This window comes from Suncus etruscus, chromosome 19 (assembly GCF_024139225.1).
Source record: "Suncus etruscus isolate mSunEtr1 chromosome 19, mSunEtr1.pri.cur, whole genome shotgun sequence".
Lineage (NCBI taxonomy): Eukaryota > Metazoa > Chordata > Mammalia > Eulipotyphla > Soricidae > Suncus > Suncus etruscus.
In genome coordinates, this window is record NC_064866.1 from 37,670,172 (window position 1) to 37,686,945 (window position 16,774).

The following is a 16,774-nucleotide window of genomic DNA, read 5'->3' on the forward strand; positions in this document are numbered from 1 at the left end:
GATTATAGAAAGGCACTAGGCAGCCTTGCCTACATCCTGACCTTAGTAGAAATGATTTCAGTTTGTCGCCATTAAGGCTAATGTTGGCTGTGGTTTTTTATAGATAGCTGTTCTATCTTAAGGAATGTTTCTTCCTGCCCTATTTTCTGAGTGTTTTCATCATGAATGGGTGTGGGATTTTGACAAATGCATTCTCTGTATCGATGGATACGATCCTGTGGTTTTTGTCTTACTTTTTGTAAATGTGATGAATAATGTTGATTGATTTTCCTATGTTGAACCATCCTTGCATCCCAGGGATAAAACCCCTTGCACATAGTGAGTAATCTTTTGGTGTTGTTGGATTTGTTTTGCCAAGATTTTGTTGAGGATTTTTACATATATTATCAGAATGTTTGATAGACTTCACCTGAAAACCATCTGAATAAATATTTTTTGTTTCAAGATCTCTTCCTTTTTTTATTTTTATTTTGATTCTATTGGCTTACATATCTTTCACAGTAGTATTTTAGGTACATATTAACACTGAATCAAGGGAATACCTATCACCAAATTTGTTGTCCCCCCCAACCCGTTCCCTTCCTGTTACCCATATTCTCCACCATTACCCCTCGGGCTGCTAGAGTAGGTGGTCCCCTCTTAGTCTAGCATACTACTAGTGATCGTATATTTGTTTGGTCCTGGTACCCTCCCTTATTTCCCCCTCTATTTGAGAGGCAGAGATAAATAGTTCCAGTAATGTGATTTTGTTTGAAGGAAAGAAAAGCTATAGAATGGGGTAAAAAATCAAAAAAAGCTGAAAATGGGCAGAATCCTTCTAGAGTCTAGATATTGAAGTTGATGTCTCCAATTTTATTTTATTTTATTTTATCTTCCTTTCTTTTTACACTCCGACATGGTTTGATTTTAGGACCAAGAATACTGTGTGGTGCTTGTCTTTGTAGCTGTATTGCTCACTGGATATTTAATTTGATATTTCTTTCTGTATTGCTGTGGTGTTTCAATTCCCTTTTCATGTCCTCCATCTGAATAATTTTTAAAACTAAATCTTCCTACCTTCCTTCCTTCCTTCCTTCCTTCCTTCCTTCCTTCCTTCCTTCCTTCCTTCCTTTCCTTCTTCCCTTCTTTCCAATTGTTCTTTCCTTCCTTCCTTATTCCCTCCCTCCATAAATAGGGAAAGTTGAATACTTTATTTTCCAAATAATTGTGTAGTATTTCTTTCTGTATAAGTACCACATATACACACATGACACCATGGAACATCTGAGATCTGATTGGCCCCCACATCCATGCATCGACCTCATCTCTATTCATGATCTCATTGGATGACCTCACAGAGCAGAGACTTTAGCCTCCTGGGAGGACTCCTAGCCCAGGAGAATATTCATTCGTTGGTCAAGAATGGATGCTTTTGTAGGAGTGATATTGGTGTTGCTGAGCTTGCAGAATGCTGGGTCTTTTCCACTGAAGTACAGAGGTAAAATTTGATTCCCAGTCAGTTCCCCAGAAGCAGAGTTGAGCACTAGGCTTTCTGCATCCACCTGTCCCTGTGCCTGGAGCAGAGTCCTAGGGAGGTTTTCATGAACATCAGTGCCCAGCTCCGACCTTGGCATGACATGCCTGTGGGGAGAGCAATCCCCTGGGCCTTTCCTTCTCAGAGAGTCACACAGTATCCATCGCAGAGCACAGAGACCTCTCAGCATCCCATCTCTCTCCCTGGGATCTGACTGGGCTAGAAGCACTGGAGTTGGGAGAGGCCAGTGCAGTGAGAGAGGTCCAGTGGGAGACTTTTGGGCTTTGCTTCCCCTCTAGGTCCAACAACTGACATAGTCCCTCCAAGAATCAGGTAGACATGCCTGGGAGATCGGGTAAGAGACTTACCTTACAGGGACTGGCCACAGGACAGCAAGTAGGGCACTTGTCTTGCACAGAGTAGATCCAGGTTGCCTCGCGGAGTCCCACCTGCAGTTTCACTGCCCAGAATGGGCAAGTGACCATTCAGAGGGAACTAAGAGTAACGAGGCAAGAGCTGGGATGAACGCTAGTCTAACCAAAACCTGCCACTCTTCCCCGTTCCACCATGATGCAGTCAATGAGCTTGAACTGACAACTGCTCTTGGACACAGCACCACTAGCAGCAGCAGCAGCAGCAGCAGTAGCAGCAGCAGCAGCAGCGGCATCAGTGGTGGCATCTTCAAGGAGGTGTCAACAGTGGTTGGATACAGCACCACTGGCAGCAGCAGCATTGGCGGTGGATTCGGCGGTGACATCTTCAAGGAGGAGTCAACGGCAGTTGGATACAGCACACTGGCAGCAGCAGCAGCATTGGCGGTGGCATCGGCGGTGGCATCTTCAAGGAGGTGTCAACAGAGGTTGAATACAGCACCACTGGCGGCAGCAGCAGCAGCAACAGCGTCAGTGACATCGGTGGTGACATCTTCCACGAGTTGTCAACGCTGGATGGATCCAGCACTATTAGCAGCAGCAGCAGCAGCAGCATTGGCGGTGGCATCTTCAAGGAAGTGTCAACAGAGGTTGAATACAGCAGCACTGGCGGCAGCAGCAGCAGCGGCAGTGACATCGGTGGTGACATCTTCAAGGATGTGTCAACAGTGGTTGAATTCAGCACCACTGGCAGCAGCGGCAGCAGCGGCAGTGACATCGGCGGTGACATCTTCAAGGATGTGTCAACGGTTGTTGGATTCAGCACCACTGGCAGCAGCAGCAGCATCAGCGGTGGCATTGGCGATGACATCTTCAAGGAGGTGTCAACGGAGGTTGAATACAGCACCCATGGCAGCAGCAGCAGCAGCGGCAGTGACATCGGCGGTGGCATCTTCAAGGAAGTGTCAACAGAGGTTGAATACAGCACCACTAGCAGCAGCAGCAGCACTTGCAGTGGCATCGGCGGTGTCATCTTCAAGGAGGTGTCAATGGAGGTTGAATACAGCACCACTGGCAGCAGCAGCAGCAGCGTCAGTGACATCGGCGGTGACATCTTCAACGATGTGTCAACAGTGGTTGAATTCAGCACCACTGGCAGCAGCAGCAGCAGCAGTGGCATTGGCGGTGACATCTTCAAGGATGTGTCAACAGTGGTTGAATTCAGCACCACTGGCAGCAGCAGCAGCGGCGGCAGTGACATCGGCGGTGACATCTTCAAGGATGTGTCAACGGTTGTTGGATTCAGCACCACTGGCAGCAGCAGCAGCATCAGCGGTGGCATTGGCGATGACATCTTCAAGGAGGTGTCAACGGAGGTTGAATATAGCACCACTGGCAGCAGCAGCAGCAGCAACAGTGACATCGGCGGTGTCATCTTCAAGGATGTGTCAACAGTGGTTGGATACAGCACCACTAGCAGCAGCAGCATTGGCGGTGGCATCGGCGCTGGCATCTTCAAGGAGGTGTCAACGGAGGTTGAATACAGCACCACTGGCGGCAGCAGCAGCAGCAGCAGCAGTGACATCGGCGGTGACATCTTCAAGGATGTGTCAACAGTGGTTGGATACAGCACCACTAGCAGCAGCAGCATTGGCGGTGGCATCGGCGGTGGCATCTTCAAGGAGGTGTCAACGGAGGTAGAATACAGCACCACTGTGGGCAGCAGCAGCAGCAGCGGCAGTGACATCGGAGGTGACATCTTCAAGGATGTGTCAACAGCGGTTGGATACAGCACCACTAGCAGCAGCAGCAGCAGCATTGGCGGTGGCATCGGCGGTGGCATCTTCAAGGAGGTGTCAACGACGGATGGATACAGCACTGCCTTGATGGCAAAGGAAGTGGCCCTGTCCAAATGATGGACGCCATATAGGACCAACTGGAGGTGGAATAAAATGTTTTTGTTTTCTATTGCCTCCGAGTCTGGCTTTTTCCTCCCCTTGGGGGTGGCTTGGTTAATGCCAACAAAGGCTCCTCAGGCGGCCTGGAGTGGGGAAGCTACCTTGGCTCTTGGTTCTACATGGTGGAGCCACTGGCTTGTGGACAATAAGCTGGAGGGGTGAGTTTTGGGCCTGCAAGTTTTCCAGTAGGTGTGAGGAGAGTTTCCTACATCAGTTAGCAAGGAAGAGAATGGTCTACAAGTTCCGGAGACACAGCTTAGTGGGAGAGCAGATGCCTTCTAACTAGAATATGCTGAGTCGGTCCCTGACACCCTCTGATCCAAAGGCCATTGTCAGGAATCCCTATTTTTGGGCATCAAGTGTCCAGAAGTTTTGCTGTCAACCATCATTCTCTATTCCATGTGCTTTGGATGGATCTGGGCTTAGTATTCCTTTTTTGTTTTTTCCTTTTGTTCAAGGTCTATTTGAGTCTCTTTTTCTTTATTGTTCGCATTTGTTTTTTATGATCTTTGTTGGGTTTGGTTTTCGTTGGACTTGAGGCCAAAGCTAGCAATATTCAGTGCTGACTATGCACTCAGGTTGGACTCTTGGTGTGGCTCTAGGGACCAAACTTAGGTTAGTTGCATGGAAGGAAGTGCCATAACCAGTGTACTATCTCTTGGTCTCTATTTTGCTTTTGGAAGGAAGTGCCTTATCCATTGTACTATCTCTGGGCCTCTTTTACTTTTGGGAGCCATTTCTCTTTTCATTTGCCTATGCTCCCTCTACAGAATGACACAGGGTAATCATTTATCACATTGGTGAGCGTCTTTGCCTACATTATTTTTTTTCAGTTTCTGGGTCACACCAGGCAGTGTTCAGTGATACTCCTGGCTCTATGCTCAGAAATCACTCCTGGGAAGCTCAGGGGACCATATGAGATGCCGGGATTTGAACCACCGACCTTCTCTGCACGAGAGGCAAATGCCTTACCTCCATGCTATCTCTCTGGCCCCTAATTAGTATCTCCTTGATTACAAACATTATTGTGCTTGGGTTTCAGTCATGTAAAGATCACCCCCTTCACCAGTGCAACATTCCCATAACCTATGTCCTAAATGTCCCTCTTACTTTTTGATTGATGAATATTCTCAAAAATTTATTCCTTTGGGCCGGAACAATAGCAGTAGGGCATTTGCCTTGCACACAGCCATCTGGGACGAACCACGGTTTGATGCCCTGTATTCCTTATAGTCCCCCAAGCCTGCCAGGAGAAAATTATGAGCTCAGATCCAGGAATAATCCAAGTGGTGGCCAAAAACATCAACAACAAAACAAGCAAACAAATAAACAATTCAGTCCTTAGAATTCTAATATTAAATTTCCAGATAATTTCTATTTGTTAAAGGCAATGATGACTTTTAATTATAAGCCATTACTGTAATGCTATTAGTTTGATGAACATTATTTCACAGGAAAAGTGAACTTTTGCAGGAATTTTTACATAAACGTAACTATCTAAAATATTATATGAAAACCTAATTTACAGATCTGGGGAAAAATACAGAATGACTTTTATGCAGTTAGAAAAACATTTGTAAAATTGTACCATAAAAAAACTCTCTAAAACAGAGAAATAAGGCTTTTGGAAATGTTTTGTCATTCAGAATTAAAATAAACAAAACCCAATACATTCCGTTCTCTTTCATGATAAAGTGGATCAACTCTATGTACTAAATTTACTTTAAGATGTAGTTTTATATGAAAATTCAATGGTGGTTGTGTTCCTATATCATGATTATTACTTCAATCTTTTAGGTAATGAAGGCAAATCTAAAGTCAAACTATTGTGTTTGTATGTCCAGATTACCCAAAGCAAGAGTGATATATTACGTAAGAATTGTAGCTGATGTGGATGTGAAGAAGTTACTTGTTAAAGGTTGCATTTTTTAAATAATTTCATTTTGGTTATGCCTCATTACTGGTCAGGGTTTTATTTTTAAAGGGGCATCAGAACAATGACTCTATATATCTAATATATAACTTATGTAACACAGTGTTTTTTGTATAACAGTGGTGAACAACCTGTGGCTCGCGAGACATATGTGCCTCTTTCCACTTTTAATGTGGCTCTTCTGTGTGCCAGACGGCCACTCCAGGAGTCAGGACTCGTGTCCTGTGTGGCTCTCAAAATAAATTTCAATCGTGGTTTTGGTGAGAGTGGCTCAGTTGAAAAAAGTGGTTGCCGGCCACTGGCACAGACCAAATATAGATTGTTTTCCATTGACAGGGAAACATGAACCTTGGAAAAGGAAACAGTGTGACTGAAAAGCTCGGAGTACTGACATGCGCAAGATACTCCACCTCCAACTATGCAACTAGACATCACTTTCCACTGCCCATGATACATTCATGAAGATAAGTCAAAAAACAAGCTGGAGCACCAATCAAGGATCCATACATTTAGAAAAATAGAATTGATATAGAAGGATACCAGGTGGAAGAAATACATTTTCCTTAATGGCTGAGAAAGGGGACTCAAGACAAAGTACCATTGTCCCACCACACACCACACACATAGGATTAGGACAAAGTGGTTTCTTCCAAAAGGACAAAGACATTGTCCGAAATTGGGTTGACCAGGAGCCAGTATAAATTCGACGAGGAAGTATCTTTTATTCACATTTTGGTACCAGCTATAAAGAGAGAGTCAGCTATAAAATAACCATTCTCAAGTTAACACGTCTTTTTGATAAAACAATTCAATATACTAAGTCTAAGATATAAATTCTATGTATAATGGTGTACTTTAAAATGTTTCTAACATGGAATATAATAGTATAGACAAAGTATTTGGTTTTAGTGCACTATATATACATACCTATATATGTATATATATTTACATAGCTATATATATAACATACCGAGGAGAGAGAGTTGAGGAGAGTCATTTAAACTTCCAGAAGTAATGTGATCATAGGATGTTACCCGTCTCCATGTCTAAAGGTGTCAGGCAAGAAGAAAGTGAAAACACAACAGTTTGTATCCTTGTACTAGAAAAAGTCTAGTACACTGTTCAATTTATTTTAAACAATGAATTTTGTAATATTTTATTATCGTTATTAATTTTATTATTATTATCATTTTTTTTATTTTTGTGTCAGACTGGCAGTGCTCAGGGGTTATTCCTGGCTCCAGGCTCAGAAATTGCTCCTGGCAGGCACAGGGGACTATATTGGGCACAGGGATTCGAACCGATGACCTCCTGCATGAAAGGCAAACGCCTTACCTCCATGCTATTAAATTAATAGTTAAATGATTGATTTATGTTAAAGGATTCCTTGGATTCCCTTCTCTTATTTGATTGCTAGTGCTAGGACTGTAAAACTATGTTGAAAATGATTGGAGAGAGCGACTTCCGCCGCCATGCTGGGCCTGAAGAGAAACACCCTCAACCTGTACTGCGGCTGCGCGGGGCTGGCGGCGGGCGGCGGCGGGCGGAAGGAGCCCCACGGAGGCGCCGCTACGCATGCGCGGAGCTGGCTCTTCTGCCCGGGCTGCTGCTCGGCGCCGCTGCCGCTGCCTGAGGAGAACGCCGACGCCGCCGCCGCCATGTTGTCGCCCGAGGCGGAGCTGGACAGCGACGAACCCGCGCTGCGGCTGGCGGGGGGTGATGGCGACGGGGACGCGGACGCGCTGTACCGGCTGTCGCTCGACATCATCTCGCGCTACCTGTGCGAGCAGGCGTCGGGCCGCAAGGACGCGGCGCCCCCGGGACACTCCAGCTGGAGGGCGTTCGACACACTGCGGCGCCTGGGTGACCGCGCTGCCTTCCAAGCTGTGCCGGGGGTCAAGGGTCAGGGGTTGGGTGTCAGGGGTCGTGGCCCCTCCCCCGGCAGGCCCCGCTCACCCCTCTCTGCTCTCCCCTCAGGCATGCTGCGCAAGCTGGTCCCCAAGGGCGAGGCTGACGTGTGGGCGCTGGCGCTGCGTGATGGCGCACGTGTTCAGCGCCGGGGTGACCAACTGCGGCTGCGTAAGGACGCTCATAGCCTTCCGCGCCTGCGCAGCCAAGCACCTGCACTGCACAGGCCGCGAGTGCTGCGTAGAGCCACTGGCGCGCAGCAACGTGGGCACCAAGCGCGACTGACTCGTCCAGCAGCGGGGCTGGGTGAGTCGTGGGGCTGGGGGGACCCCCGCCTCAAAGGAGGACGGGGGCCGCAGCCCAGGCCTTCCCTCTGCCAGCTCTGGGCAGCCTCGGGGCACCCGACGTGACGTGGTGCCAGGGACAGACCCCCGGCAGATGTGCACAAAGCCAACATCTGCCCCCTGAAGGCACCTGCTGACTCCCACCTGCTGACTCCCAGGTCTGCGTTGCCCCACCGTGAGAAACACAGATAGCAATCACTGGAGAAACCCGGAGGTAGAACTGGAGGGCCTAAGCACTTGGGTCTTCGAGTTACTTCTCATTCTGTAAGTTTTTTTGTAAGTGAAGTAGGATCTCCAAAAAAGGTGGAGGGGAAAAAACCATTATAACAGACCAGAGAAACAAGGAATGAGGATCATCTTCAACTTGTAGGCGCACATTCTAAGGCCATTCTCAAAGAAATTCCAATATTGGGGCATTTTCTTTGGACCATCCCCTTTTCTGATCTCTTTTAACGATGTTCCCTCCCATGCCTGGGTCACTGTCAACACCAGCTCGGTCACAGGCCAAAAAATCGAATTTTAACTTTTCTGGGTTCCTCAATTTGAGAAATGGCATCTTTGAGGCTCTCGAATGCATGGGGAGGGCTTCCTATAGATTGATTTGCCTTCTGTCCTTTCAAAGCAGACGGAAAAGTGACTGCAGTTGTTTTTCTCTTCCCTAGGATGGGTTTGTGGAGTTCTTCCACGTAGAAGATCTAGAAGGCGGCGTTAGGAATGTGCTGCTGGCTTTTGCCGGCGTCGCTGGAGTCGGGGCTGCTTTGGCATATCTGATAAGATAGCCTATAAGTGCAATCATTGACTCTTACCGACTCCAGCCGCCAAGTCACCTAAGACTGCTATGAAATCACATCTATTCATGAAGTTGAACTTCAAGCTGCCCAGGCTGTGACCTCCAAGGGTTCTCTAGCCGAGTAGGAAGAACAGCGAGTGGCAAGAAGACGTGGCCAACAGGAATAAAGGCATGGGAAGATAGTCCCCCTTGAAGAGTCACTGTGTGAAAGGAGCCAAGTTCCATTCTGGCAGGCGGCACACTTTAGAGCCATAGCGGAAAACTTAGGAGAGTTAATGAAAATGGTAAGAGGGAGACGCGATTCTTTTCTTGGTTTGCACTGGCAGAGTGACCAGTAGCTAGGCTAGTCGTAGAAATCATCAGAGCTGTCTGCTAAATGCATTCATTTCTGTTAAGTGTTAAAGGGAAGCACTAGCAGAGGCAGTGATGTGTGCACCATGGATTGGAGATACAACAAGTATTCGGGACTTTTTAGACCTGTTCTACGTGGCTCGGTTTGAGTGATGCTTAGTTTATTAGCCTATTACTGGCCAAGAATACTTGACCTACGACTCATCCATTCGTTACAAAAACAACCTGTCAATGTATTTGTCTGTAAAAGTTGTATATATTTTTACAGAAAGTCTTATTTGCCCTTTAAAGCAAGTCTGTCATTTATATTCGTTTTTCTACACCCTTTCGAAATTTGCAGCCCCTAGGTAGCTAGGAACCTCTTTCTTACACTTTTCTAAGCTTTGTTCTGGTCAGTTCTAGAGTGTGTGTGGAACCTGTTGATGGAATTATATGCTACGTGGTTATAGTGGAACAACTCTGATAGATGACTATGCAGGCTTAAATTTTCCTATCTGGTTTTGGTAAGTAGTCCTTAGATAGCTTTGGGTTTATTTTTTCAACGAGGGCAAAAGACCTGGGATTGATCTGATGGAGATGAGACCTTTCTCTCTGTCACCTGTAGGTTTTCAATGGTCCAGTCAAAGTGAAGTTTTAAGTTTTGGGTTTTATTTGGTGGGGGGATCAGGGAAGTAGTCACAAGCTGATACTTGGACATAATGGGTTCTGATAGGGCAGCTGCACATGTAAGTTCCTTCATTTGACCTAATTTAACTGGTGACATAAACTGAGTTTAGGAGCTCATCTTCAGAGCTTTTGCTGAGCGTTTCAGCTGTTCAGAGTGGGCTCTGTTACTAGCAGTCTGTGTATAAAAAGATCACATCAGGTGGACGAGATACATTTGATCACATGTTTGCACAATAAATTGTGAAATAGAAATGGTGTCTTGGGAACGCAGGCAGGAGTCTAACCATGGTGCTATTATTAGGCTTGCTTGTTAACACAGGTCCAAGCCTGGTATGTCAATTAAAAGTATCCGTGTTTCATTTCTAGTAATGATTTCCAGACTTTGTTTTACATTTTTGTATTGCCATCTCTGCGTTTCAGATCTAGTGTCCTGTAGTTTCTTTCTTTTTCCTTTTCAGTATTTGCTGCTTGGTCTGCCTCCTGAACAGCAGATGTTAGCTGTTCAGATGAATTCCATACAACCCTTTTCTTACTATAATGCCTCTACAGTTTGTGGCAGTTTGACCTCCAGTAAGGAACCCTAGTAGCCCCCACCCAAGGAGTCCACAGACATTAAATCCTTCCTGAATTTCTGCTTGAGAAGTGTTACGGGGAGGAATCCTAAAGGCTAGTTCCTTTTCAGGTTTTTCTTACCTTTTTCTTGGTTCCTTTGCTTTAAATATGCTCATTTACAATGTATAGAAGTGGGTTTTGTCAAGCTTCAAGAATATAAAAAGCTACTGTGAGCTGAAGGGAGTTGACAGTGGAAACCAGGGTGATTTGAGAACTTTGGCCTGGGTGGATTACCTTTTAGTCTGTGGACTTTGGATTGAAAAACTAGGCATAATTGATGACTTAAGAATGTAATTGAAAGAATTGCTCTGCCTGCCCATCTCGAGCCAGAATATCATCTAGCTAGATCTGTTCTCCCTGTGTGTTTATTCTTTCTGATCGTAAGCCACTTATTTATGTCATGTCTATCTCTAAGGACCTGAAAGCACTTTATGTAGTTTCTAATCTTGAGATCTGGTTCAGGTGACTAAAGGGCCCTGTCTACCCTTTTGGAGAAACAAGTGCATAGGTGTGGGTTGGAATTTGGGGGTTTGTACTTCCCAGTTTACCAGGTGTGACTGCAGAAATGTAGGTGAGAGGGTCTCGGTGAAAATGTGCCAGGGCTCTGGGGCCTTTGGGAAAGAGGGGGCCTTCGTTTGTAGGAAGAGGAGAGACGAGTGTTCAGTAGTGACAAGCAGGTGGAAATGGATAGGGAGGGGCTGCTGGAAAAATGGCTCGGCAACTTCTGTCTTAAGCTTCTCTCAGGGAAAAACATGCAGTCCTTCAGTGTTGTGAGTCCCTGTGTGTGCTTTGGGTGAACATCCGTAGTTCTGGTTAAATGTTGTTGACACTTGTGCCAGGAAGGGTTAGGACCAACTACAAACTCGTGTGGGCTGTAAAATGTAGTGTTTCCCTAACTTTCTGTTCTTCCTGAGAAGAAATAATATATTTTTTATTCAAATGCAAAAAAAAAAAAAGAAAGAAAATGATTGGAGAACGATTATAGAAAGACACTAGGCAGCCTTCCCTACATCCTGACCTTGGTAGAAATGATTTCAGTTTGTCGCCATTAAGGCTAATGTTGGCTGTGGTTTTTTATAGATAGCTGTTCGATCTGAAGGAATGTTTCTTCCTGCCCTATTTTCTGAGTGTTTTCATCATGAATGGATGTGGGATTTTGACAAATGCATTCTCTGCATCGATGGATACGATCCTGTGGGTTTTGTCTTTCTTTTTGTCGATGTGATGAATAATGTTGATTGATTTTCCTATGTTGAACCATCCTTGCATCCCAGGGATAAAACCCCTTGCACATAGTGAGTAATCTTTTGGTGTTGTTGGATTTGTTTTGCCAAGATTTTGTTGAGGATTTTTACGCATATTATCAGAATGTTTGATAGACTTCACCTGTAAATGATCTGAATAAATATTTTTTGTTTCAAGATCTCTTCCTTTTTTTATTTTTATTTTGATTCTATTGGCTTACATATCTTTCACAGTAGTATTTTAGGTACATATTAACACTGAATCAGGGGAATACCCATCACCAAATTTGTCGTCCCCCCAACCCGTTCCCTTCCTGTTACTCATATTCTCCACCATTACCCCTCGAGCTGCTAGAGTAGGTGGTCCCCTCTTAGTCTAGCATACTACTAGTGATCATATATTTGTTTGGTCCTGGTACCCTCCCTTATTTCCCCCTCTATTTGAGAGGCAGAGATAGATAGTTCCAGTAATGTGATTTTGTTTGAAGGAAATAAAAGCAATAGAATGGGGTAAAAAATCAAGGAGCGACTTCTGAGCGCATAGCCAGGAGTAACCCCTGAGCGTCACCGGGTGTGGCCCAAAAACCAAAAAAAAAAAAAAAAAAAAAAAAAAAAAAAAAATAAAAAAAGCTGAAAATGGGCAGAGTCCTTCTAGAGTCTAGATATTGAAGTTGATGTCTCCAATTTTATTTTATTTTATTTTATCTTTCTTTTTTTTGCACTCCGACATGGTTTGATTTTAGGACCGAGAATACTGTGTGGTGCTTGTCTTTGTAGCTGTATTGCTCACTGGATATTTAATTTGATATTTCTTTCTGTATTGCTGTGGTGTTTCAATTCCCTTTTTCATGTCCTCCATCTGAATAATTTTTAAAACTAAATCTTCCTACCTTCCTTCCTTTCCTTCTTCCCTTCATTCCAATTCTTCTTTCCTTCCTTCCTTATTCCCTCCATCTTCCCCTCCCTCCATAAATAGGGAAAGTTGATGACTTTATTTTCCAAATAATTGTGTAGTATTTCTTTCTGTATAAGTACCACATATACACACATGACACCATGGAACATCTGAGATCTGATTGTCCCCCACATCTATGCATCGACCTCATCTCTATTCATGATCTCATTGGATGACCTCACAGAGCAGAGACTTTAGTCTCCTGGGAGGACTCCTAGCCCAGGAGAATATTCATTCGTTGGTCAAGAATGGATGCTTTTGTAGGAGTGATATTGGTGTTGCTGAGCTTGCAGAATGCTGGGTCTTTTCCACTGAAGTACAGAGGTAAAATTTGATTTCCAGTGAGTTCCACAGAAAGAGTTGAGCACTAGGCTTTCTGCATCCACCTGTCCCTGTGCCTGGAGCAGAGTCCTAGGGAGGTTTTCATGAACATCAGTGCCCAGCTCCGACCTTGGCATGACATGCCTGTGGGGAGAGCACTCCCCTGGGCCTTTCCTTCTCAGAGAGTCACACAGTATCCATCGCAGAGCACAGAGACCTCTCAGCATCCCATCTCTCTCCCTGGGATCTGACTGGGCTGGAAGCACTGGAGTTGGGAGAGGCCAGTGCAGTGAGAGAGGTCCAGTGGGAGACTTTTGGGCTTTGCTTCCCCTCTAGGTCCAACAACTGACATAGTCCCTCCAAGAATCAGGTAGACATGCCTAGGAGATCGGGTAAGAGACTTACCTTACAGGGACTGGCCACAGGACAGCAAGTAGGGCACTTGTCTTGCACAGAGTAGATCCAGGTTGCCTCGCGGAGTCCCACCTGCAGTTTCACTGCCCAGAATGGGCAAGTGACCATTCAGAGGGAACTAATAGTAACGAGGCAAGAGCTGGGATGAACGCTAGTGTAACCAAAATCTGCCACTCTTCCCCGTTCCACCCTGATGCAGTCAATGAGATTGAACTGACAACTGCTCTTGGATACAGCACCACTAGCAGCAGCAGCAGCAGCAGCAGCAGCGGCATCGGTGGTGGCATCTTCAAGGAGGTGTCAACAGTGGTTGGATACAGCACCACTGGCAGCAGCAGCATCAGCGGTGACATCTTCAAGGAGGAGTCAACGGCAGTTGGATACAGCACTACTGGCAGCAGCAGCAGCAGCATTGGTGGTGACATCGGAGGTGGCAACTTCAAGGAGGTGTCAACAGCGGTGGGATACAGCACCACTGGCAGCCGTGGCAGCAGCATTGGCGGTGGCATTGGCGGTGGCATCTTCAAGGAGGTGTCAACAGAGGTTGAATACAGCACCACTGGCGGCAGCAGCAGCGGCAGTGACATTGGCGGTGACATCTTCCACGAGGTGTCAACGCCGGTTGGATCCAGCACCACTAGCAGCAGCAGCAGCATTGGCGGTGACATCGGTGGTGGCATCTTCAAGGAGGTGTTAACGGAGGTTAAATACAGCACCACAGGCAGCAGCAGCAGCAGCGGCAGTGACATCGGCGGTGACATCTTCAAGGATGTGTCAACAGTGGTTGGATACAGCACCACTAGCAGCAGCAGTAGCAGCATTGGCGGTGGCATCGGCGGTGGCATCTTCAAGGAGGTGTCAACAGAGGTTGAATACAGCACCACTGGCAGCAGCAGCAGCAGCAGCAGCGGCAGTGACATCGGCGGTGACATCTTCAAGGAGGTGTCCACGGAGGTTGAATACAGCACCACTGGCGGCAGCCGCAGCAGCAGCAGCGGCAGTGACATCGGCGGTGACATCTTCAAGGAGGTGTCAACAGCAATTGGATACAGCACCACTAGCAGCAGCAGCAGTAGCAGCATTGGCAGTGGCATCGGTGGAGGCATCTTCAAGGAAGTGTCAACAGAGGTTGAATACAGCACCACTGGCGGCAGCAGCAGCAGCAGCAGCAGCAGTGACATCGGCCGTGACATCTTCAAGGATGTGTCAACAGTGGTTGGATACAGCACCACTAGCAGCAGCAGCAGCAGCATTGGCGGTGGCATCGGCGGTAGCATCTTCAAGGAGGTGTCAACGACGGATGGATACAGCACTGCCTCGATGGCAAAGGAAGTGGCCCTGTCCAAAATGATGGACGCTTTATAGGACCAACTGGAGATGGAATAAAATGTTTTTGTTTTCTATTGCCTCCGAGTTTGGCTTTTTCCTCCCCTTGGGGGTGGCTTGGTTAATGCCAACAAAGGCTCCTCAGGCGGCCTGGAGTGGGGAAGCTACCTTGGCTCTTGGTTCTACATGGTGGAGCCACTGGCTTGTGGACAATAAGCTGGAGGGGTGAGTTTGGGGCCTGCAAGTTTTCCAGTAGGTGTGAGGAGAGTTCCCTACATCAGATAGCAAGGAAGAGAATGGTCTACAAGTTCCGGAGACACAGCTTAGTGGGAGAGCAGATGCCTTCTAACTAGAATATGCTGAGTCGGTCCCTGACACCCTCTGATCCAAAGGCCATTGTCAGGAATCCCTATTTTTGGGAATCCAGTGTCCAGAAGTTTTGCTGTCAACCATCATTCTCTATTCCATGTGCTTTGGATGGATCTGGGCCTAGTATTCCTTTTCCGTTTTTTCCTTTTGTTCAAGGTCTATTTGAGTCTCTTTTCCTTTGTTGTTCGCATTTGTTTTTATGATCTTTGTTGGGTTTGGTTTTTTTTGGACTTGAGGCCAAAGCTAGCAATATTCAGTGCTGACTATGCACTTAGGATGGACTCTTGGTGTGGCTCTAGGGACCAAACTTTGGTTAGTTGCATGGAAGGAAATGCCATAACCAGTGTACTATCTCTTGTTCTCTATTTTGCTTTTGGAAGGAAGTGCCTTATCCATTGTACTATCTCTGGGCCTCTATTTTTACTTTTGGGAGCCATTTCTCTTTTCATTTGCCTATGCTCCCTCTACAGAATGAGACAGGGTAATCATTTACCGCATTGGTAGCGTCTTTGCCTACATTATTTTTTTTTCAGTTTCTGGGTCACACCAGGCAGTGCTCAGTGTTACTCCTGGCTATATGCCTAAAAAACGCTCTTGCAGGCTCGGGGAACCATATGGCATACCGGGATTCGAACCTGATTCCCTGAGTGAATTTATTGAGTTATTTTACAACTTAAAGAAAATAATTATTATAATTTTACCTTTTCAAACAGTCTTCTGTTTCTAAAATAAATCAAGTTATCAATAATATTCTAAAATTATTAAATTATAAACTATTATTAAAGTAATCATTTCAATAATAAAATAAAGCACTTCTAAAATCTACCTTGCTTTATGTATGCTTGTGCCTTCAACCAAAGCAGAACACCTAGGGAAATTTTAATTCTCTTCTTCAAGTATTCTCAGAGGCTACCAATGCTCAGGTCCTTTCCTCCTCATGAGGCACATACCCTGCACTCATCTAGTGAGCCAATGGTGCAGAAAGAAAATAGAGGGTCCAATTGGGATTTTACTGAAAGCACCGATAATGAGAGTATGGGCTGGCTTCTGCACTGAGCACAGGGCTGGAAATGAGCTCCCACACCAGCAGGGCAACAGAGCTTCTGTGCCTCTCTGGTTTGAAAAGGCCTCTGGCCCGTGTCTTCCTAGGAAATCAGTTAGGCTCTTCCCATAAACGCTTCATTGCATGACTTAGAAATGCCACACAAATGAATGTGGCAAACAGGCACCTTGAAATAGAAAGTGTGAATGCCTCTAAATTTTGGGTTGGCTAGATCTTTAGAATGGGGTTCCTTAAAATATGCGCTACTGATATGTTGCAGAAGAGCATATTGAATACAAAAGTTAGGAGACACAAGGGACTGTTTTGTAATATTGGCCTTCAAAATGAATAGTGTTTATCATACTTCAAGAAGTATGTCTATTTTAATGAACATTACAAAGCAATCCATAGGAATCTGACAAAATAATACAGAAATGCGGTGCTTATTTTGAAATTTGCTAACCCCAGTTCAATCCTCAACTCCACATTTGACCCCCTGAAGTGCACATATGGTGCCCTGAACAATGCCAAGAGTGATACCCCCAGCAAAGAAGCAAGAGTATGTCCTGAGCCTATCTAGACACATCAACCCCAAACAATCAACCAATTCCTAACATGAAAATGAGTTGAATTATGCTCTTCAAAGGCAAATAGCTA

General features: G+C 45.7%; 3 protein-coding genes across 3 annotated transcripts; all 3 read left to right on the plus strand.

Moving 5' to 3' along the window:
- The first annotated feature begins 1,852 nt into the window (after positions 1-1,852).
- Positions 1,853-3,800, plus strand: LOC125997182 (uncharacterized protein DDB_G0271670-like). The gene is made up of 3 exons (XM_049765621.1): positions 1,853-1,868; positions 2,278-2,414; positions 2,520-3,800. The coding sequence occupies exons 1-3, from the start codon at positions 1,853-1,855 to the stop codon at positions 3,798-3,800; spliced, it is 1,434 nt and encodes a 477-aa protein (XP_049621578.1).
- A 3,447-nt stretch (positions 3,801-7,247) lies between these two features.
- Positions 7,248-8,819, plus strand: LOC125997350 (induced myeloid leukemia cell differentiation protein Mcl-1 homolog). Its single transcript, XM_049765796.1, is given in 4 exon segments — positions 7,248-7,677; positions 7,753-7,808; positions 7,810-7,989; positions 8,690-8,819. Coding segments are annotated over 4 exon segments (783 nt in total). The 3' UTR covers positions 8,807-8,819.
- A 1,047-nt stretch (positions 8,820-9,866) lies between these two features.
- On the plus strand, positions 9,867-14,745 carry LOC125997184 (uncharacterized protein DDB_G0271670-like). Its single transcript, XM_049765622.1, has 3 exons — positions 9,867-9,893; positions 11,527-11,640; positions 13,675-14,745. The coding sequence occupies exons 1-3, from the start codon at positions 9,867-9,869 to the stop codon at positions 14,743-14,745; spliced, it is 1,212 nt and encodes a 403-aa protein (XP_049621579.1).
- Positions 14,746-16,774: the final 2,029 nt, after the last annotated feature.